The 23,253-nt window shown below is 40.9% G+C and overlaps 1 protein-coding gene across 2 annotated transcripts in view; it reads left to right on the top strand.

Moving 5' to 3' along the window:
• Positions 1 to 15,319, top strand: part of dlgap1a (discs, large (Drosophila) homolog-associated protein 1a) — a 62,063-nt gene extending 46,744 nt beyond the window's left edge. For both annotated transcript variants that reach the window (XM_046876735.1, XM_046876736.1), the window contains exons 4-11: positions 689 to 866; positions 958 to 1,195; positions 7,249 to 7,922; positions 8,247 to 8,326; positions 8,787 to 9,187; positions 9,953 to 10,044; positions 10,496 to 10,648; positions 11,859 to 15,319. In XM_046876735.1, coding sequence (XP_046732691.1) covers positions 689 to 866; positions 958 to 1,195; positions 7,249 to 7,922; positions 8,247 to 8,326; positions 8,787 to 9,187; positions 9,953 to 10,044; positions 10,496 to 10,648; positions 11,859 to 12,074 — 2,032 coding nt within the window. In that variant the 3' untranslated portion in view covers positions 12,075 to 15,319. The remainder of the gene's footprint in view (positions 1 to 688; positions 867 to 957; positions 1,196 to 7,248; positions 7,923 to 8,246; positions 8,327 to 8,786; positions 9,188 to 9,952; positions 10,045 to 10,495; positions 10,649 to 11,858) is intronic.
• The last annotated feature ends 7,934 nt before the right edge of the window (positions 15,320 to 23,253 follow it).

Below are 23,253 nucleotides of genomic sequence, written 5' to 3'. Positions count from 1 at the left end.
TCCACACCTTCATCACCTTCAAAATTGTCCCCTTGCACAGCAATACTGCCCTTCCAGTGTTCCTGCCACTGTCCTTTTTCTCAAAGCGTCTCAAACACCTTCTGCAATTCAGACTGGATTTCTGCAATGGTGTCCAAACCGGCTACCTTTGAGGCAGAGCTTCATCTTTGGGAAGTCCACAGGACCCAAATCTGGCGAGTAGTTTGGGTGCACAAGTGATTCCATGTGGATTGTTCTCTGAAGGTCATCATGTATTTTCGGAGGTCGAGCTCGCTGAAGGACTTCCTGATCTCTTGTTGTCGTCCAGTGATGTTCTTCCACTCTTGAAGTGCAGATGTCGCTCGAAACGCCTTGATACCACCTCGTATTATAAATGAATGGACAGTTCATGTTGAGGATGAGGATGGGTTCCCTTTTGAGTTTGGTTCCTCTTTAGGTTTTTCTCCTCATACCATCTCGGGGAGCTTTTCTTTGCCGCAGTTGCCACTGGCTCACTCATTAGAGATAAACTTTCAAGAAACAAACTTATACATTTTTTATGCTGGTTTACTCGACTGTGTACAATAAACAGTCATGTAGACGATACATAAATAGTGAATCATTTTCTTAAACTTCGATGTTTCTGAGGCTCTTCGTATGTTTTGTCTGATGGTCCGACTCTGCGTTTCTCACTCCTTCTTTTTTGCAGTATCTCTACAGAACACTCTCCAAAACTGCAGATCCGGAGTCACAGCTACCTACGAGCCGTCAGCGAAGTTTCCATCAACAGAAGTATGGAGAATCTGGATCCTAAGGCTCTCCTTGCTTCGCCTCAATACCGCTCGCGCAACGAGAGCTACATGAGGGCTATGAGCACCATTAGTCAGGTTACTGGCCTCTGACCTTTGAACTCTTTTATGATAAGATGAGATATAATCCACAGATGATTAATATTTATTCTGTGTTTTATATATATAGGTGAGCGAGGTGGAGGTGAACGGTCAGATAGAGGCCGTGTGTGAAAGCGTTTTCAGCGAGATGGAGTCTCAGGCAGTGGATGCCTTGGACTTGCCGGTTCCTGGATGTTTCCGGATGCGGAGTCACAGCTATGTACGAGCCATCGATCAGGGCTGTTCACAGGACGACGATGGACCATTACTGCCTGCATCACCGCCACGGACCACCACGACGGTCCGGACAATTCAAAGCAGCACAGGTATCAGTGTCGAACACACACACAGGGGAATTTACCCAGTAGCAAACATGCACAGGCTCATATTCACCTCTGAAGGAAATGAAGGCCAGGAAAATAACATAAAAGAGAGATTTTAAAAAAAGGACCTCCAACCTAAAACTCTACCTACCCCAAACCTAACCCTACCCTACCCCCTAAAACCTAACCCCATCCCCAGACCCTAAACCCTAACCTTCATTCCTAAACCCTAATCAAATATCCTGAACCCATAAAGCCTAATCCTAACCTTAAACCCTAACCATACCCTATCCCCAAACCTTAACTTTAATCCCAAACCATAAACCAGAACTCAAAACCCTAAACTCAACATTGAACCCTAAACCTTAGCCCTAATCCTAACCCTAACCTTGAACCCTAAATTATTTTTCTAACCATAACCTTAACCATAATTTTAACCCTAAACCCTTACCCTAACTTTAAACCCTCACTCTAAACATAAACCCTTACCCTAAACCCTTACCCTAAACCTAAACCCTTACTCTAACTCTAACCTTAACCCTAACCCTAAACCCTTACCCTAACTCTAACTCTAAACCTAAACCCTTACCCTAACCCTAAACCCTTACCCTAACTCTAACTCTAAACCTAAACCCTTACCCTAAACCCTTACCCTAACTCTAAGCCTAAACACTTGCCGTAACCATAACTCTTACCGTAAACCCTTATCTTCACCTGAACTCTATCCCTGAACACTTACCCTAACTCTAACCTTAAACCCTAACCATAACTCTAAACCTAATCCCTACACACATATTATCCTAATCACATACCTTATATACTTTATAGTGAATAAAATTGTATATATTTTTCTAAATAAAAACCCATAAGGACGTGTTCCGTGATTCCGTAATTCCTTGATGCAGCGTTAACATCAGCGTTAGCATGAGTATTGCTGCATTTGTGCCAGAAAAGTGATTAGCATTAATAAGCATTAGCATCTGACACTCTGAGATGAAGTGTGTGTTTGTGTACACTGAGACTCGACCTTCTGCTCGTGAAGCACATCCAGCTGCCCACGCCACACGCTCCCACCCTGATATATTATGGGAAAAGCTGACATTGAGAACATCGCCCTCTACCCCTCTGGCTGTCCAAAACCCCCCAGCTGAGAACCCAGACGTGGCACGGATTCGCCATCTGCCCCCGATACAGCCGACAGCTTCGACAGGGTCGGAGTGAAAAACTCTGATTTGATTCTTTCTTTCATGAAGCAGGAAAAGACTTTTTACGTGCTCACTCACTTGTAGCTCAAAGGAAAGCTGGACGATACGATAATGTCATGATTAATAATGCTATGCGAATATTTTTAGCACTTGGACATTTTAATTAAAAAGTCGCTCAAATATCGCATTCTCATCCCACAGCTCTTTCGAATTCTGGCTTCTGATTGGTCAGAAGGTTTTGGTTTATTTTCTTGAACAGCTGCTTTGATAATGTCATTATGGATATAATTGTAATGGACGGATTTCTGTGGTGTAAGAGGAATAAAACACTTCAGGGTGTGATGTTGGGTGCAAAACATCTGTCAATGATTATATTAATTAAGTAAACAAACCGATAGATAGATAGATAGATAGATAGATAGATAGATAGATAGATAGATAGATAGATAGATAGATAGATAGATAGATAGAAGTTTTGTTGATGAGCTGAAATTCCAAACACACTGAATCGATCACTAACTCAGGCCTCCATCACTCTTCTTCCTCCCTCCCTCTCTCTCTGTCTTTTTTCTCTCCATTGGTATTTATGTAATGCTGCATATTAGACCCTTTCTCCGTGCCCTCCCTCTGTAATTGGTCTCTTCCTGATGAACAGTGAGTCATATCCGACTGCGTTACGCTCAGCGGCGTGTAGGCGTTTCCACAGACTCTCCACAAATAACTGTTGCGAGGACTGTTTCCGTTCGCTTATTCATGTGTGTGCTTTATGAAATTTTATTTTAATTTATTTAATTTCCTTTTAATAAGAGTTATTTATATTCTGGAGGGTGAAGTGACCTGTGTGTTAGTGCTGTCTGTTCCTGCAGTACACCTTTGTGGCCGGCAGGGGGGTTACACGCCACTGTGGGGAAATAAAACCGTAATCAGGTTTTGATGGTTTCAAGATGTCTGTAATAATAATAATAATAATAAGTACATAATTAATAGATAGATAGATAGATAGATAGATAGATAGATAGATAGATAGATAGATAGATAGATAGATAGATGAAACTGTTTGCCATTTTTAAAAATAAGAAAATCCAGATTAATTGTATATCTTTCTGGCTAATTAAAAAATGTATTCATTTATTTTCTAATTAAAATGTTGCCTATTATTATTTACTAACATAACTGTTAATAAATATAATTAATCAAAAGCTGATCATTAGCTGCATGTTAGCAGTGTGTGTGTGTAAATATTTCTATGCAAATTCACAGTACAGGTCACTATAGGTGTAATAATTGTTTGCTATAATACATTAATTGTTGTTACTGTGCAAAGCATCGCCCCTTTTTTCTCTCTTGCCTCGTAATCGAAAGACAATAGGAATAGGAGCAGCATTGACTCATCTGTAATGTTACTGGCCATCTTCAGAAGCACACCCTGGGTTATGGAGAGGAATCTACTGATGTGATTTTTGAGTTTATTTGTGGAAAAGATTTACTGAGATCGGACTGAGAACTCATAGCTTTAGTGTACAACGACTTCAACAAACTCTAAATGCTGAACATGTCTCAGATGATCGACTGCATTTAAGAAAATCATGTACGTTTTCTTTTTTTCACTTAATGGCTCCTTTAAATTCGGAGGAGTGAAGCAAAGCGAGAGATTGCAGGAAGAATCTCTGAAGCTGATGGAGTGTGTTTGCTTCTGCACCTTATCTCTACTGCACACACACTGCTCTGTTTGTGTGTGTGTGTGTGTTTTAGCACCTTTCAGCCTGTATGCAACATTTGTGTTTTTTTACACAAGGACTTAACCTTAGACACACACACACACAGAGAACCTTACACTGATAGGATTCTTCTGCCACACTTCCGGTGTGTGTGTGTGTGTGTGTGTGTGTCTTTCGGCCTACCCACTGCCTTTTTTATATAGTGACCGAGTAAGAAGGAAGTGTTGCATTTGTTATGTCATGTGTGAAACCATGAAAAAATGAAGCATCTTAGTATTTTCCGTCTCTTCTTTGCCCTCGTGTGGCTGTTCTGTGGAACTACAGGCGAAAATGCAAATGAAAATGCGGTGATTTGTAAAGGGCTTTCTTCCATACCCTCCTTCCCTCCCTCCCTTCCTCTCTCTCTCTCTCTCTCGCACACACACACACACACACTTGTAGTGCGCAGGCGTTGGGGATTAGGTCGTGTTTAGTGTGGGGTTTTGAGGATTTTCTCCCTCTTTGGTAGTTTGTGAAACATCACATTTGGATGATAAAATCTGATGGAGCTTTGAAAATAACCACAGTACAAAGCTGTTTTTTTTTTTTTTGTTTTTTACAGTAAAAATAAATATTTTATTTATCTTTTATTCTCATTTCCTATCAATTTTGTTCACAGCCATTAAAAATATTAAAACATGGAGTGATTTTGCAAATGCATCCTGGAATTTCCTAAAATAAATGAATCCTGTACTTATAAAGTATAAATATCACTGATTGATTAAAGGATGGATGGATGGATGGATGGATGGATGGATGGATGGATGGATGGATGGATGGATGGATTTGTTGCACTAACCTGGAATAATGCCTGAGAAACTGCAAATCTATAAAATGTTAATAACAGGAAATGTAAGTTACTTATGTATTAATTCATTTGTTTGTTGTTTATTATTAAGGTATTTCCTGTAGGTAGTCGCAGGTGCAAAACACATCCACCAATAACATCCATTTTATTATTATAAACTTAAACACTCTCTGTGAATGCTGTATGTTTAATCTACAAATAAAATCTTAATAATAATAAGGACATATTCACAGTAAATTGATCTCATCAGACACCAAACAGACCTCTTCTTCTTCTTCTCCTCCGATTAGGGGTCACCACACCGTCTCCACACCCCCCTTTCCTCCACATCTGCTTCTTTCAAACCAACTACCTGCATGTCTTCACTCACCACATCCATAAACCTCCTCCTTAGCCTTTGTCTTTTCCTCCTTCCTGGTGGCTCCATTCTCAGCATTCTCCTACTGATATACCCCATGTCCCTCCTCTGCACATGTCCAAACCATCTCAATCACACCTCCCTCACCTTGTCTCCAAAACGTCCTACATGAGCCGTCCCTCTAATAAACTCGTTTTTAATTCTGTCCATCGTCGTCACTCCCAACGAACATCTCAAAATCTTCACCTCTTCTCCCTGCAACCGCACCCCTCCACTGCCCTCCCTCTCATTCACACACATGTACTCTGTCTTACTCCTACTGACTTTCATGCCCCTTCTCTCCAGCATGTACCTCCACCTATCCAGGATCTTCTCCACCTGTTCCCTACTCTCACCACAAATCACAATATCATCCACAAACATCATAGTTCACGGAGACTCCCTTTCTGACCTCGTCCTTCAACCGGTCCATCACCACTGCAAACAGGAAAGGGCTCGGAGCCGATCCTTGATGTAGTCCAACCTTCACCTTAAACCAGTCTGTTGTTCCTACTGCACACTTCACTGCTGTCACACTGTCCTCATACATGTCCTGCACCACCCTCACATACTTCTCTGACACACCAGACTTCCTCATACAATACCACAACTCCTCTCTCCACCCTGTCGTACGCTTTCTCTACATCCACAAACACACAATGCAACTCCTTCTGACCTTCTTTATACTTCTCCATCAACATTCTCAAAGCAAATAATGCATCTGTGGTGTTCTTCCAGCACACTCCTATTCCATACCTCCGGCATCCTCTTACCTTCCAAAATCCTGTTAAACAACCTTGTTTAAAACTCCACTGCCATCTCTCCTAAACATCTCCATGCTTCCACCTTCAGTTTCCACCATCTTATTCTTCTTCCAGTCCTCATTAATCTCCTCTTCTACTTCACCTCCAACGCCGTCCTACAGACCACAATCTGATGCTGTCTAGCTACACTGTCCCCTGCCAACACCTTACAGTCTCCAATCTCCTTCAGGTTGCATCTCCTACATAGAACATAGTCCACCTGTGTGCACCCTCATTCTCCTCCATCTCACAACCCACTTGTGGAGCATAAGCACAGATGACATTTATCATCACCCCTTCAACTTCCAGCTTCATGTTCATCACCCTATCTCCACTACACTCTTACTGTACTCTTCCTTCAGAATCACCCCTACACCATTTCTCTTTCCATCCACACCATGATAGAACAGTTTAAACACCTCCAATGTTCCTGGTTTTACTCTCTTTCTATTTGGTCTCCTGAACACACAGCATATCTACCTTTCTCCTCTCCATCATATCAGCTCCCTCTCTCCCTTTACCAGTCATAGTACCAACATTTAAAGTACCAACCCGAACCTCCACTCTCCTCCACTTCTCCTTTCCCTGCTGTCTCTGGAGACGTCTTCCTCCTCTCCTTCTCCTCCACTTCTCCTCCACTCTCCTCCACTTCTCCTTTCCCTGCTGTCTCTGTAGACGTCTTCCTCCTCTCCTTCTCCTCCTTCAGACAACAGTAGCCCAATTTACACTGGTACCCTGTCGGCTAACAATACCTGTGTCGGTCGCTGGTAACTCGGGCCTCGACCGATCCGGTATGAAATTCTGGTTTGTGATCCACATATTTGATTTGGCACATGTTTTACGCTGGATGTCCTTAATAACACAAACCTCCACATTTATCCGGGTTCGAGACCGGCACAAAGAGTCACCTGGCTTGTGCAACACTAATGGCTGGGTGAGACACCAAACAGACCATCAGACACTATTTATTTGATTTAAGTTTATCTCATGAATGAATAACACCTGGCTGGTGAATATTCAGAATGCCAGAATCTGATTGGCTAAGCTGTGTGTGTGTGTGTGTGTGTGTGTGTGTGTGTGCTGCAGTGTCCTCATGTATCACCACCTATAAGAAGACGCCTCCTCCGGTTCCTCCACGCTCCTCCACCAAGCCCTTCATCAGCATCACGGCTCAGAGCAGTACAGAGTCGGCGCAGGACGCCTACATGGACGGGCCGGGTCATCGCCATGGTGACACGGCGCTGCATTCGGCTCTCAGTAACTCCACAGAGAGCATCGACAGCATGAAGGCTCTGACGGCCGCCATTGAGGCGGCGAACGCGCAGGTGCACGGCCCTGCAAGCCAACACGTCAGCTCAAGCAGCAACGCCGGCCCCACCTCACCTATGCCCCTGCCCCTGACTTTGCCTCTCCCTGTCCCTGTCCATGTCCCTGTACAGATTCCCGCACTGGAGGACACACACCGGGACCCCCTCAGGGACGCACACAGGGATACACATAGGGATAGACACAGGGATACACACATAGATACACACAGAGATGCACACAGGGACGCACACAGGGACGCACACAGGGACACACACAGGGACACACACAGGGACACACACAGGGATACACACAGGGATACACACAGGGATACACACGGGGATACACACAGGGATACACACAGGGATACACACGGGGATACACACAGGGATACACACAGGGATGCCCACAGGGAAGCTCTCCGCAAAGGCCGGTGTCTCTCCATCGGCATACAGGTGAGCTAGGGAAAGAAAGAAAATATTTATGTATTTTGGCTAAACTAACCAAAAATATATTATGCTTTTTATATGGTAAAAAATATAAATAAATAAGTAAATAAATAAATAATTGCACACATGCAGTACCGCCAGTGTCCACTGGGGAGCAGAAAACCACAGACTGAATTCCAGCTCAAACGGTTTAGAAAAATTAAATAGGATAATTATAATTAAATAAATAAATGATTACACTAGATGATTAATAATATAATAGATGACACATTTTAATTGTGTGTGTGTGTGTGTGTGTGTGTGTGTGTGTGTGTGTGTGTGTGTGTGTAGGTGGACGGCCCTGAAGATCAGGAGGCTGAGGACCAATCGAAGTTTCAGTCAGTAGGGATTCAAGTTGAGGACGAGAGAAGGTGTGTGTGTGTGTGTGTGTGTGTGTGTGTGTGTGTGTGTGTGTGACCCTGTTACTTGTAGGAACTTATGATGAATCACAATCATGACTCAGCTGCAGTATTACTGTGTTCTTTTGTCTGAAATGTCATACTTTGCGCACACACACACACACACACACACACACATGCTTGTTTGACCTTACACCATGCCTCCTGTCTGCTATACTACAAATCTTAGTAGTTTACCCACAGGCAAGACAAACTGAGAATATCACAGCTTTCATCACCATGGCTGTCCCCTATTTATATCCTCTTCACTACATAGTGCACTATATATATATATATATATATATATATATATATATATATATATATATATATATATATATACAGTGTGTATGTGGCTTAAATAGTAAATAGGGTTTATTTGCTGAGATGTTTGTGATGGTGTTTAAGTTCCTTTCTTGGTGTTTCCTGGCAGTCATCGCCGGATCATGCGCTCCAACAGCGTGACGGCGGCGGTTCAGGCGGACTTGGACATGCCCGATTTCTCTCCCACTGAGTCTCCAGACAATGACGTTACCTTTTCTCGGGATGCCACGGCCTCCACGGTGAGCATCCAGGGCTCGGGGAACCATTACCACGCCTGCACCTCAGATGACTACGCCTCCGTGGGCTTTGACCCGTCCGTGCTGCCTCCTCCGGAGCCCTGGGTGGACAGCGGCGTTATGGAGGACCAGCTCCAGAGTGCACGAAGCCGCTCGGTGTGCCAGCGCGACGGACGCTGGTTCCTCAAACTGCTGCAAGCCGAAGCCGAGCGCATGGAAGGCTGGTGCAGGCAAATGGAGCAGGAGGAGCGGCACAACGAGCTTCCTGACGACAGTGAGCCACCTCACACACTTTCGCACACAATTACACACAATTACACACACTTACATACACTTTATGTGTGCTAATTTGAGAACATAAAAAATGTAAATATACCCAGTGCCCTCCTGCAATCCCACAATGCACCAGTGTCACTCCGCCTCACTGAGAGCTGTGTAATAATTAGTGAGCGTGTTTAATGAAGTGTGTTGAGGCTGAGAGCAGTGAAGTGTGCTGAGATCAGCCCTACAGGAGCAGGGCCCGATTTAGCACATCTTATATTAGTTGAAGCCAAAGGCACAAAAACACAAACAAACAAACCAACAACTAAACCAACAAACTGAGCAGCACAGAGACACACAAATAACAACCTCAAACACTCTGAAATAAACACTCATCTGCATGATGAAGACCATTTAAAAAGAATAAATAAAAGTAATCTACATTCCATATACTGTATATAATTTTTTTTTATATATATATATAAAAGCATTTTCTCATAGACAAACATAACTATTCAATATAAAAAAACAAGCGAAAACTGTGTAAAGCTATTTTTATTACAATTTCCAAAGTTTAAAGTCCTGATTTTTTTCACATTTCCATATTTAATCAACTGTTTCCTATCAGTCTAATTTAAAAAAAATAAATAATGTAATACTGTAATAGTAAAAAACTAAATGGTGAGAAAATCCATCAGTACATTAATCACATGTTAGGCTTTAATACTGTGTGTGTGTGTGTGTGTGTGTGTGTGTGTGTGTGTGTGTGTGTGTGTAGTTCTGGGGAAGATCCGCAGTGCAGTAGGCAGTGCCCAGCTTCTCATGTCTCAGAAGTTCCAGCAGTTCAGAGAGCTGTGTGAGGAGAACCAGGTGAGTTTACAACGCTGATGTGTCTTTGTAACGCAATAAAGTTGCAAAATAAATTTTTTTTTACTTTTCATGATATCACAATTTCATTTAGTTTATTCTGTGTATTTTTATCATTATTAATTATTATTACAATTCTTCAGCATCCTGTAAAGACTGCATGTGGAGACAGACGCACTGAATGATTCTCAGACATGCAGTAATGATGTGTTATAACGGTGTTATAAGTGGAGTAAATGCCTATTTGTAGTGTTAATGTGGTTAAAATGTACTTTAAAAAGGTAAAATTTGATAAAAGATGATTAGTCTAGTTAAATAGTTAAACACCAGTGACCTCTAGTGGTCAAATCTGGTAAATACTCAGAATATAAAATAAAGCAGGAACATTGAGGAACACACTGAAGTGTGTGATTACCCGTTACTGTGATCTGTAATATCGCATTGTCACCTGCAGAACCTGAACGCTCACCCGCGACCCGTGGCTCAGGATCTGGCCGGCTTCTGGGATATGCTGCAGCTCTCTATTGAGAACATCAGCCTGAAGTTTGACGAACTTCACCAGCTAAAGGCTAACAACTGGAGACCCCTCGACCCCCCTGAGAGAAAGGTACAGTGGGGACAAATCAATTCGGAGTGTATGAATGAGGGTTAGATTTCAGGAACTCACACACACACACACACACACACACACACCCACACCATGGTATTTTGTGATACAGTAATATGAATAATAGTACCACTAATAATAATAATGTATGATTACTCATGTGCATGCTTTAGCCTCAGAAAGACTTTTTTCCACTGCACAAAGTACCAACAATTTTGGCAACAGAAATCTGAAACATTAAACTAACAAATCATTGTGGTTTTTGGTACTTATTAAAGATGATCACTAAGAGAAGTGGATAGTTCTTGGGGGCGGAGTTAACAGCGCTGTTAATCACGGATCGGTTGCACATGTCCACGTATCTTTAAATCACAAATGAACAAAAATACTTTGGTTGTTCGGATCCTCTTCACAGTGATGCAGTGTAGGATATGAAAGATGTAGTTTTGGGTTTGGGTCGTGTGCAGTGGAAAAAGTCATGCAGTGATGTGAACACGCATTGTGCGCTTTAGCGATTAGTCTTGCGCAGCTTTATATGTGTTTCTAGACGAATCGTGTGTTACGTTTGCTGTGTGTTTTCATGTCAGCGTTAGTGAACTTTGTGTCGTTGATCATCACAGCTGCGAAAAATGTCCTCGCTTTGCTTTTTCTCTCATTCACTCTTATTTTCCCTTTGTTTTTTTTGTCTGTCCGACAGTGAACCATGTTCAGAAGTCATTCCATCAGGCACTCGAAACCACTGTGTAATCCCCTGTCCCCCTTCCCCCCCTCCTGTGCGGCTTCATCCTCATTTTTACACACACACACACACACACACACACACACATGCACATGCGCTATTCATTAATGTAGTGTGTGTGTTTACACGTTTCGTCTTTGTCGCCGTCTCTGTTTCCATCCGTCTGTTTCTGTGGCAAAAATACATTCTACAGACTGATTCTACAGACCCCAAATGTGCTTGTACACACACACACACGATACCTCACACAGACACAAACACACTGCTCCCTAGTACACATGTATACACTGTGTGTGTATATAAATACACACACACACACACACTAAGACACTAGCACTTTTGCCCCTTAGTGTCTGAAAGCGTATGAAGTGACACATTTTCTTCTTGCCAATTTATGAAACATTTGGATGGAAACCTTCCTCTTTTTTTCTCCCTCCATCTCTCTCTCCCCATCTCTCATGTCCCCCTCAGGAGAGGAGATTGCCTCCCCCTGTGCCAAAGAAACCGGTGAAGTGCCATCCTCCGCTGGCGCGGGATCGCTCTCTCGAGAGTTCAGAGAAACAGCGGCAGGAGGCTCGCAAGCGCTTAATGGCAGCCAAAAGAGCTGCATCCGTGCGCCAGAACTCAGCCACCGAGAGCGCAGACAGCATCGAGATCTACATCCCTGAGGCCCAGACCAGACTCTAAACCCCACCTCACCACGCCACCCCCCACCCACACGCACACACACACACACACCCACACACATACACACACTCCCTACTGCACTCGCGCACATTAATACTGAAAGCACAAACACGCTGGCCTGGTCCGATTCAGAGAGAGGAGCGCCAACACACACACACACACACATAAAACTGTTTTTTGATTTACAAGGCGACCCAGAATCTGCGTTAACATCTGCTCTTATCGTCTCCTTGTATTTTATTCATCAAAAAACGATTTCCAGAATCTTTCTCTATTAACAAATTCAATCCCAAATCGCCTTCTATTAACTGCTCCTGCTCACTACATAGGGTTTAATATGTAGGTAGTGTAGCGTAGTGCACTAGATACGCAAAAAGAACTGAATCAAACACTTAGATAGATGTAGGTTTAGCACCTAAAAATCATATAGAGCTTTTTAATCTTTCAAAAGGCGAATTTTTATAAATGTTATAAATATTTTCATATATTTTATTTGAATGATTATACGCCAGAAAATTCGCTCCGACGCGAACAATATCGACTCACACTTAATCGTATAATATTGTACTGAATCAACTATTTTCACTCAGCAGATGTATACACACTTTACTTGTAAACACACACACACACACACACACACACACACACACACACACACACACTGTCCTGGGCGCTGAACGGATAGGCGGAGTGTTTGTATATAATCTGTGATCTACTGTTCCTCTACTGCTACCAGGGACACCACAGCAGGTCTCTGGGTGTTTTTTTCTTTTCTTTTTATTTCTTTTATATTTCTTTTTAATCTTTTTCTTTTCTGTTTCGTCTCTGAACTTTTCCTAAACATTGTAATATATCTCTTCATCTCTCCGACGTCACACTCATCTCCTGCTGAAGTCTGGACCATTTCTAATCTAATCTAATCTCTTGGATCTTTGGGCAATCTTCATTTTACACGTCAAAAACACTCCACCATCCCCCCTCGGAAAAGACGAACCTGCTCCTCCGTCACACAGATTGATCACGTGAGAAATACGATCAGAGTGCAAAGGTCGAGTAATGACTTAATCGACTGGAAGGGTTTTTTTGTACATATGGGAGGGTGTTTATGGAATAATCTGGCCAAAGATGTTGTCCGGATTTTAATTCCAGGATTGACAAACAGGTGCATAAACTGACTCTGAATATGTGGAACTTTCCCCACTTATACATAATGTATTAAAGTGTGGAAAAAAATGTGTGGTTTTAGAGAGACATATGAACGTTTTTTTTTTTGTTTCTATGCAACAGACTCTGTAATATAACAGTATAAAGATTTCTTTTGACCAAACAAATCCGTAAACATCCAGATGTTCCGCTTTATTTTTTATTAAAAAATCCTCCCTTAGCATGAAGAACATCTTTCCACACTGTCAGCACTTCGTTCTCCAAACATTCAGCAGAGAAACTGTCTGTTGTAAAACTCACTAAAGTTTCTCTTCACTAGTTGGAGATTTCTTTCTTGTGATCCAGTTCATCCCAAAGCGGTTCAATAGGATGAAGTCGGTTCCATTGAGCCGCAGTCCAGACGGACCTGCATGGTGTTGAAGTACGGAATGAGAGCCATGTTAGTTCAGGATTTCTTTTCCTCATCTCTTCTGAACTTTACAGAAGTTTTGTTAGACATAAAAATGCCAATTGGTTTCTTCTGTCTGCAGAATGAACTTCCTTGTGTGGTTTTGCTTGTTGCTGCGTTTGTTGCATAGAAACAGAAGGAACACTCATGCGTCTCAAAAAACATAAAACACTGCGTTTCCACACTTTTCACAGATTCTGTATATCAGCAAACATTATAGCAACAGCTCAAGGTTATTTAATATTAAGTTTTATGCTAATTGGCTTATTTAAACAGATAGTTTGAAGGATGTGGTTTGAGTGAGACATTAACACTAAACATGCTAGCTCGATTAGCTGCACATCTGTTCCACCACATCAGCAGTGACTGAAATCGTTCATCAGATCGTTTCTGGAACACTAACCGAACAAACAGAAACTTCTGCTTCGACCTTCTGCTTCGACCTCATTCCCATTTCTTTCCATCACGTGACTTTAAATTTCTATATTTCCAACTTTTCCTTGATTTAAAGTTTTTTCCTTAATTGTAACGGTGGGGAGAAACGCAGAAGCAGGACAGGGTACATGATGATAAAAAGCAATATTTCATTATCAATCAGAGTTACACTGATGAAGCAGAGGCCTACTGCGTGTAAACGTCGAATTATTGCTAACGAAAGAAGATGCCTTCACTTTTTCTGTAGCCATTTCTGTTTCCTCTGCTGTCACTTGCTATTGTAAATGCTTCTTAGTGACTCAGCCCCTTTATTTATTTCTTTATTTATTTCTCTCTTTTTCTCTTTTTCTCTCAATCTCAAGAAAATATGTTCTCTGTTTTAAACCCTGTGAGAAATTTAGAAACATATCGTTTAGTGCATATTATACAGACTTACTTCCTTTTTTATGTAGAATTCAGATCTTTTATGGATATAAGCCAATAGCGGTGCTTGATGTAGCCCCGCCCCCTAAAAAAAGACAATTTATCAAGTGTTTAAATGAGATGAAAAAACTATAAAACACAAACTTTTCATCATTGTTCAAGTTCAGTTTGTCCTTATTCCTGTGTGTTTTTTATGTACATTGTATTGTTGCCCATTGGGGGAGTGGCTCTCGGTCATGTGACTTAGTTTGTCCAATCCTGCCAGGTGGGCCGGACTTATCTCAGGACGAAACATGTACGCAGTGGGCGCAGCAAAATCAGGGTCTCCCAGTGGTCATGTTCCGTGTTTATTGTGTGTGTGTGTGTGTGTGAGAGTGTGTGTGTGTGTGTGAGAGATTTTTGCGTGTATGTCTCGAAAAGTGCTTCCTAACTTCGTTTCTGTTTGGATGAAGTCGAGTAGCCTCCTGAATCTGTGCACACGACCCTTATTTTAACCCGTAGTGTTTGTACAGAAACTTTACGAGGACACGCATGCAGACCTGTTACCATAGAAACACCGTATATCCTATTTGTACTTTAATTCTTGTATTTATTTATTTACTTATTTATTTACCTTTTTAATGTACTTGTTTATTTGTTGATTTTCTTTTTGTACGGTTTGGGTTCAGTTCAGTGATCGCTCATGCTCCCTTCATTTTGTGAACATGTTGTACTGTATGTATAGACATGATGTGTGCAGACAGACGACGAACACAATAAATTCTGCAAACTTTTATTCCTCTTACTGTGGAAGTGTGTGTGTGTGTGTGTGTGTGTGTGTGTGTGTGTGTGTGTGTGTTTATGAAAATTTTGCCTGGTCCCTCTGAGCTTAGTCGTTGGTTTTCAGTCGTTGGTTTTCAGATCTTACGATGTTTTGTTTTTTTCAACGTTTGCTCAACCCCTTTTCCCTCAACTCCTTACTCCTTATCCCTATCCCCTCATTCACCATTTTCATACTTCAGGCACCTAAATGGGCCAAAAATCCTGGCATCAGACAGCATCTTCATAGTGAGGGATCCACACCCATATTTCCTCAATCCTAGCTCCTCATCCCCAATTCCTTTCCTCATACCTATTTTTTTCTCCTCACCCCTAACTCATCATCCTCTGTCTCGTCAGCCCTTATCTCCTTATCCCTAACTCCTCTTCTACAACTCCTCAGTCCCATAGCTAATAAAGTTTAATAAAGATAAACTATAATGTCATTTCCTTGACTACAAATGTATGTCCTAACGTTCAATGTTGACGTTAACGTCCTAAAATGATGTGCTCTTTCAAAACTTCCTGCTCGAACCTGCTTGTGCCCTAGCTGCTTTATCTTTAGCTTCATCTTAACCTTTAGTTGCTAGGTAACCATTTTCAAGGCCAGCTTTTTCCTCATCAAACACTCATTAATGTAATGAAGATACCTTTTCTCAGAGCCTGGGTAGGACACAGCTGCTATTCTAACTTTAGCCACCAGAGGGAGCGTCACTAAACTCGGGTTCTCTGTAGAGAGTCCTGTGTTCCCTAAAAGTTAATTGGACTGTGGGAATTTTATCAAAATTAATTACTAATACAAATACCAGGAATATTACTTTCATACGAACAATGTTATTTTAATAGTTTTTTTTAAGTGGGTTTCATAAATTTGTAATGGTTATAAGTTTATAAATGAGTATTATTTGTAACTTTATTGAAAGGGAAACACACTGAAGGGCTTATGAGAACTTCAGGGTTCTTACAGAGAACCACTGGTTTTCTATGAGGTTAAGTTCATAAAATCGTGCCTCCCAGATCACTTTTATAGGAAAGAAATTTCATCAGCTCTTCAACTGGACTTCATGAAGCTTTTTAATGCTGCATGATCCATAGCTTTGTGCGAATTTAGATGTTAAAAATGTGGGTTCTTCAAAGGGTTCTTTGTATAGTTGAGGGTTTTCAGTTTCCTAAAAGGGTTCTAGCTTAAAATGTTGTTTAAGAAGGAAATGCAATGTTGTTTTATTGTCAGAGAAAAAAACAAGGTTTTATATGAAAAACGTCATTTGTGTTCATTTGTTTAAACTGGGTTTTGATTTTTTTTTTCTTATACTGTATATTGGGTAAGGAGATGATTGGGACTTTGAACTTAATTCTGCCGTGTGCCAAAGACCAATAAACAGTGCACCAGGAGAAGAAGAAGAAACTGAAGGTAAGCTTACGGTTTGTTTTGCCTCCATTTCTTTCTTAACAATGAATGAGCCATTATTAAAATTTTTATGTAAAGGATTCTGAATGACTGTGGACTAAATGTAAAAGAATCATCAATTTAATACCTGGGAGAAGATCTACAGGCTGTTTAATATCATTTACTCAAACACTGAAACAATTTAAAGAGGTACTATTAAATAGATTAACCGTATAATTAGCTGTTTCTATTCCATTGTATTTCACAAGACTACTCCAAAGCCAATGTGTAAATCTCGATAGACTCCAGGTGCATCTTTAAACATAACATTAATGATAATAACCTTCAGCTTCTTCACTCTCAAGACTCTCATGAATCATTAGTGGTCCTGCGTGGGATTCTGTTGAATGTTCAAACTCTCAGAAAACAGCCTGAGGGCAAACACAGCTTTTCCAGATTAACACAGAAATCAATGTGTCTAGGTTCTGATGGGAATCAATAATAATCCTCTTAAGTCTTAAAGAGGATAAACCTATTAATGTGCACAGCATCTTCAAACCAAATGTTTTCTATTTGCAGAGTAGCTCGGATTCTGGTTGTATTATTCTGATATTCTGGGACTGAACGGGATTATTGATTGTCACTAGTATGGTTTTAGTAAGATTATTTTTTTTTGCATGCATTTCTACAAATGTTTATAATGTGCATTATCAGGTCCAAGATGCAGGTACAAAAGGTTCTTCTTCACTTTTAGCAACATCTGATAAACTTTGTGCACTTGGTTATATACGATTATGCAATAATACATGTATGTGGGAAGGTTAAGAACAACTAGGACGCGATGGGACGAATCTTCTGCCGTGTCTTTCTGCACTAATGACACGTTCCTGGAAGCGCACGTTCCCATTGACTCCGTGTACACGTTTATAAATCGGTATTATCCATGCTGACTGCTTTAATGCGCGCTACGTGCAGAGGCTGGAATTCACGCATTGGTGCTGGACTACAGAGACACAGAGACCGGAAAATCAGGACACAATGTCTCAGCTGAAAAACAAGTGTTGATGCTCTGCATCCCTCCAGCGCGCCTCTAATTTGTCCAGCAGTCTGCAGAGCGGAGAGACTCTGTGCGCGCGCTGTGCCGCATGTGGTGGGATTCCCAGGATCCCCACTCTCCATTCCCACTCCCCTACCCCGTGTCTGAGGTTGCCAGATTTGGGAATGTAATTTGGGATACAGGAGTTGTTGCTCCACTTGGTTAGATGTTTATTAGATATTTGGTGCTGATGGTCTAAACATTTCCGGGTCAATTCAATTCACGCACACATTTTATTTACTTGTTTTTATATTTATTATAATTAGGATCAGTTTTAGAGAAATGTATCTTTTCAACAAGTTTTTGTTTTTATAATTAGAATTCTGATTCTGAAGTTCAAGTAACTTGCATTTACTCGGTTGAGGAGCTCACAGGAAAGACCCCCAGCTCACAGGAAAGACCCCCAGGGTCGCCAGACTGAAATCTTTAAAACAATCACAGCTATTAAATAATGCAATTAATCCAGGTTATTATCACAGTTTTAACACGCCTAAGAACTCGCTTAATAATACACCCCCTGTCCTCAAAACATTGTCAGTGTTCCGCATTCATTTGATGCCTAATCACTTTAAATCACAAATTTCCAACAATTCGGGTCCTAAAGTCACCTGACTTGCACATGAGTTTTCAATTAATCAGCTGATTGGCAGCTCTGAGCTGAAGAGCAGGAAAACACTGCGGTGTTCAGGATAAAGGATCAGCCTGAAAAGCTCGTGCACTTTAACATAACAGTGGATTCCTAAATTAGGATGATTTAAGGGATGATTTATTGCCTCAAAATTCTAAAAAAATTCTGATTAAATAGATTAACTGCTTAAGTTCTGCTGATGATGCAGTGTGAAAAACTTATAGTCCAAGAGCTTCGTGATATGACTGATTGCTTAATCAACTCTCATTATTGTGAACAAAAAGTAAACCAGTAAAAGTATTTTTAGGAAGAATTGTTTTCTGTCATTACGAACAAAAGCAAGTTTAGAAATCTAAAGTGCTCCTGCATATTTTTATTGATTAAAACAAGTCGAAGCCTTTTACAGGTTTAGATTAGAGCATTATTTCTTGGTCAATGTGTTAAAGAAGTTTTTTTTTTTTTAGCACTTCAGTGTTTTACCCCAAATCTCAATCTGATACATAACTGAATTGATCGTTCCTGCTTTGACCTCAACTCCAAATAATCTGTAAAGAAATAAAGAAAATGTGTTCAATCACTCAATTAACGTCATTACACCCCGGCATGTCCTCCTCCTTTCTTTTAATCTGTTCATCTAATCCCCGACATGTTTCACACTGCAGATTACACGGATTATCCAGTGCTAAACAATAATTAATCCTTTTGGGAACACATTTTCTTTTCATATATTGAAAGTGCATGCATTTTTTTTTTACATCTGCTCTTGGAGGCTTCCAGCGACCACCGACTGTAGTCTGTAACGCGTTGCACCACGTGGTTCGTGCGCCATGACGTGTCATTTATAATATTCTCCATTGTAGCGTCTGTTGAAAAAAAAAAAAAAACTAACAAATCCGGAGATCCAAGTGTTGCATTTCCCAGGCCGACCCCCGGTCTGCAGCGGTCACCGCCGCTGCTCAGGGTCTGACACTCCGCGTAATTGATTGTGTGGAGGTGGCGGTCACGGTGGCGCCGTCTGCGCTCCTTCACCAGCGCGCGCTCCTGTTCCACCTGTCCTGCGTGAACGCGAACGCACGGAATTTTTCCTCTGAATGAATGCAATGCAGATTTAAGATAGAAAACTGGCCTGAAGAGGAGTAAATACAGAGTCATCACCAGTTCCTTTTATCTGGGATCGTTTATTTATTTTAATACACAGATAAAACAATCCTAAAACTTGTGCGCATTTATTTTCTATTTGATAATATTTTCTATATTCTATCTTTCTATCTAGTGTCTACTTCATAATTCTGTATTCGACAACGCCCCTGTTTATGGTGTAAGTAGTCTTAACAACTAAAAATAAGTGAATAAAAATCAACCACATGTTGTTTCATGATCGGAATTTTTTATTTCAGCATTAAAATGTATGAAGTAAAGATTTACAAATGAAGGAAATGGAACACCATCATTTCTTTTCCAAAGAATAACGTGTTTAAAGCCCACATTTGCTTATCATACAGAGAAATAAAGAGAAAAAAAATACTTGTTGCTGAAATCAATAATGTTTTATTGCGCCTATAAAAGAAAAAGAAAAATGATCAAAAATGCGCTTGAATGTGTTGTTTAATAAAATATTTAGCTCGTGTTATACAAATTCATGGGTGAAAGCATCTTATCTTCTTCTACTTGTTTTTTTCTCAGATCTTTTACGATATACAGCATGTTCATTAAAACTGACATGTATTAAAACTATAGAAGGTCAAAGTCTGTTCTTTAATTTATAATATTCATTAAAATATGATGAATATTTTAACTCTTATGATTGTTAATGCTTTTTAATGTTTGTAACAATCCACTTGTAGCATATGTCATCCTGTAGGAAGAAATTAATGTTTTTTTATTATTATAATTAAAAGCACTAATTGTGTTGTTTCAGGGATGAATAAAGCTTCTCTGTTAAACCGGACACCTGATGGAGCAAACAAAAAAAAACATCGAATGCCTTTGCAAACAAAACAAAAAGTGCAAGTGGGCAACATTCACCCGAGTCCCAATGCGCGAAGCCTCATTTATCTCACACGTTGCAGGTTTGGAGCTGCTGAGCTATTGGTTGTTTGGCACAGACCCCTGGCTGCTCGGCGCTTCGACGCCACAAAAAATCTGCACGCTTTTTTTTTTTTTTTTTTTGCATAACGAGCCGATCCCAAAACGTGAAGCACATTTATCACTACCTTTTTATCCGGGGCCCGTTTCAGATGCGCTCTTTAGCATACAGGCTGCTGCAGGGCAGGGCTGCGGTGTTTATTCAGCTCTTTGACTCTCGGAAACGCGCAAGTGGCGAGATTCCCACGGACCGAGCCGAGTCTGGAGCTGCAGCTTGCCACGACAACCATTAGACTTTTAGCACAGCCTCCTGTTCTCGAACAAAAATCACCCCCTCCTCCCTACATCTTTGTTTGAATAGGGTTTGTTGATAGACTCCAACCAGCAGCATCTCAGGTACCAGCGTAATTTGTTTGCCCTGTTTGGCCACCACTGAGAGCCACGCTGCTGCTACCAGCCCCCCTCTACAATCAAACCATACGCGCCCTGTCCTCCAAACACTGCCTTATTTATTCATCCTTGTCGCTTAATGACCTCTCGAGTGAAATGAAGTGAAATGAAGTGAGCTTAGTCGATGCTAAAATCCGAGCATATCTAAAAGCCTCGCGCTCTGAGAGTGCCATGCAGGAGCGGAAAGTGCCAGAGCTGCACCCTGGTGAGGAGGGTTGGTGTTGGTAAAACGTTAACTCCAGACTGCTGGTGCACAAATCACTTACAGGTGTCAGTGCAATAATATCAAAGTGATCATTTCTGTGTGTCCAACAACTTTAAACGCACACACAAACACAGGAATTAATGGTTAAGACGCACTAAAGATTGGACAGCGTAATTATGGTTTATGGTTTTTAATAATAGATAGATAATTTGATGGATTGATTGATTGATGGATGGATTGGTTGGTTGGTTGGTTGATTGGTTTTTAACCTTTAACAATTAAATAACAATGGATATCTCATGTGTATTATCATGGGTAAATTCAGACCTTTATTCTGACAAAATTAAAAGTCTAAAATGTTAGAAATGGCAACATTTTAACTTTTCCTTTTATTATATAAAGACACTCAACTTCAAGGAACAACATGAGTGATGTCAGGCTAAATCCTGAACATGGGCTGGGTGAAAGCAGACCTCTGGGGCATTGTGTCATCACTATTCATGAGAAACTGTTACAGAATATCTGTGAAGTGCTGTAGATAAAGAAAAGCTTTTACTTACATCCCTAAACTAAATGGTTGAATGCCCACCTGCTCCTTTATCCACTTGTGTTGATTGACTACTGACCATCAGGGCATAAATAAAACTGGATAATAATACTGGGTGATGCACAAGATGAGACTCGACCCAAACAGTTACTCACAACACAAAATTCCTTAGTGTTCCTTAGGGAATACACACCTGAATGCACACATGTAAAGTACACACACTTTACACAAACTCAAGCCACACACACTTCATCTGATCAATCATATGTTTTTTCCACAGACAGTTGTGGAATTATCTGATTATAGATCTAAATGAACATATGGGAAGATAGTGTCAAGATGTTGAAAGCCAAATAAAGATTTCTAGCATGTTATTCATCAGGAAGATGCCTGATGAAGATCCATTACAGGAAAACCGCTTTATCTTATCTTTTACTTGACTCAGGGAAGATGCCTGATTCATAGATGCCTGGGTTTCATATTTGGACATATGTTTCAAAAGTTAAATGTTCCTGAAACTTAAATGTTCATTACCCTCTTCCCAATCAGTGGACCATTTTCACAACTTTATCCCTGACGATTCTCTGGGCTTCTATAGACACCCTAATCCGAAAAAGTGCTCGTGCACCCAAAGCGCGCGCCTTTGCTTATCTAACAATAGATATAAATAAGTTATTTGGGGTGAATATAATCAGAATTCGCTTTTTTCTACGAATTAAAACGCTCCAGTCCAAGTTTCGAGCTTCAAGTTTCTCATCAGTGGAGCTTGAAAAGGCGACAGTTCCGTGCGTCCCTGCGCGTCTCTTTTCTCGGATTGATGGCCCTTATGTTCATCTCCTCCACGACATCTCTGTCTCTCTGTGTCTCTCTCCTTTCGTGCGCCCACGTTTTGTGCTGTATTGTATTTCATTGTGTCGCATTGTGCCGCATTGTGCGGCGGCGCTCGTGCTCTATCCGGAGCCGCGCGCCCCCCTCGGTAATGAAGTGCGCAAGTTCTTAAATGCTACCTGCTTTATAAGAGAGGACTTTAAGAAAAACAGGGTCGCAGGGGTCAACCTGCCTGAGTGACCTTTCTAAACAGTGCATTGTCCGGTTTCCGTGGGTGCAAAAAGCGCACGTGGGCAAACATAAACAGCACTTAATCGCCAATAAGAGCAAAGGAGACAAACCTACAAGTCCTCCACAACACCTGAGAGGCTCTTCAATCATTGTTCACAAGCCACTGTTTTTTTGTGTCTTTTTGCTCATAAAGCTTTTATATGTCACTGACTGACTGACGGCTCTTTATTGCGCAGCAGAATGAAGCGGTGCGCAAACAGTAAATCAATAAATGCTTTATATTTAAAAAATATAATTACCAGACGCTCTTTGTTTTCAGAATATTGTTTATTTTCAACAGGTCGTCGAATAACCACTGCAACACGTGTACAACTGCATTAGATTAATAAGAAACAGGTCAATTTTAAAGGTTGTTTGGAGATTAATAAAGAAACAATTACATTATAAATTAATT

Source organism: Silurus meridionalis, chromosome 20 (assembly GCF_014805685.1).
Source record: "Silurus meridionalis isolate SWU-2019-XX chromosome 20, ASM1480568v1, whole genome shotgun sequence".
Taxonomy (NCBI): Eukaryota; Metazoa; Chordata; class Actinopteri; order Siluriformes; family Siluridae; genus Silurus; species Silurus meridionalis.
Note: the sequence above shows the minus strand (reverse complement) of the source record. Positions and strands in the feature narration are given on the sequence as shown.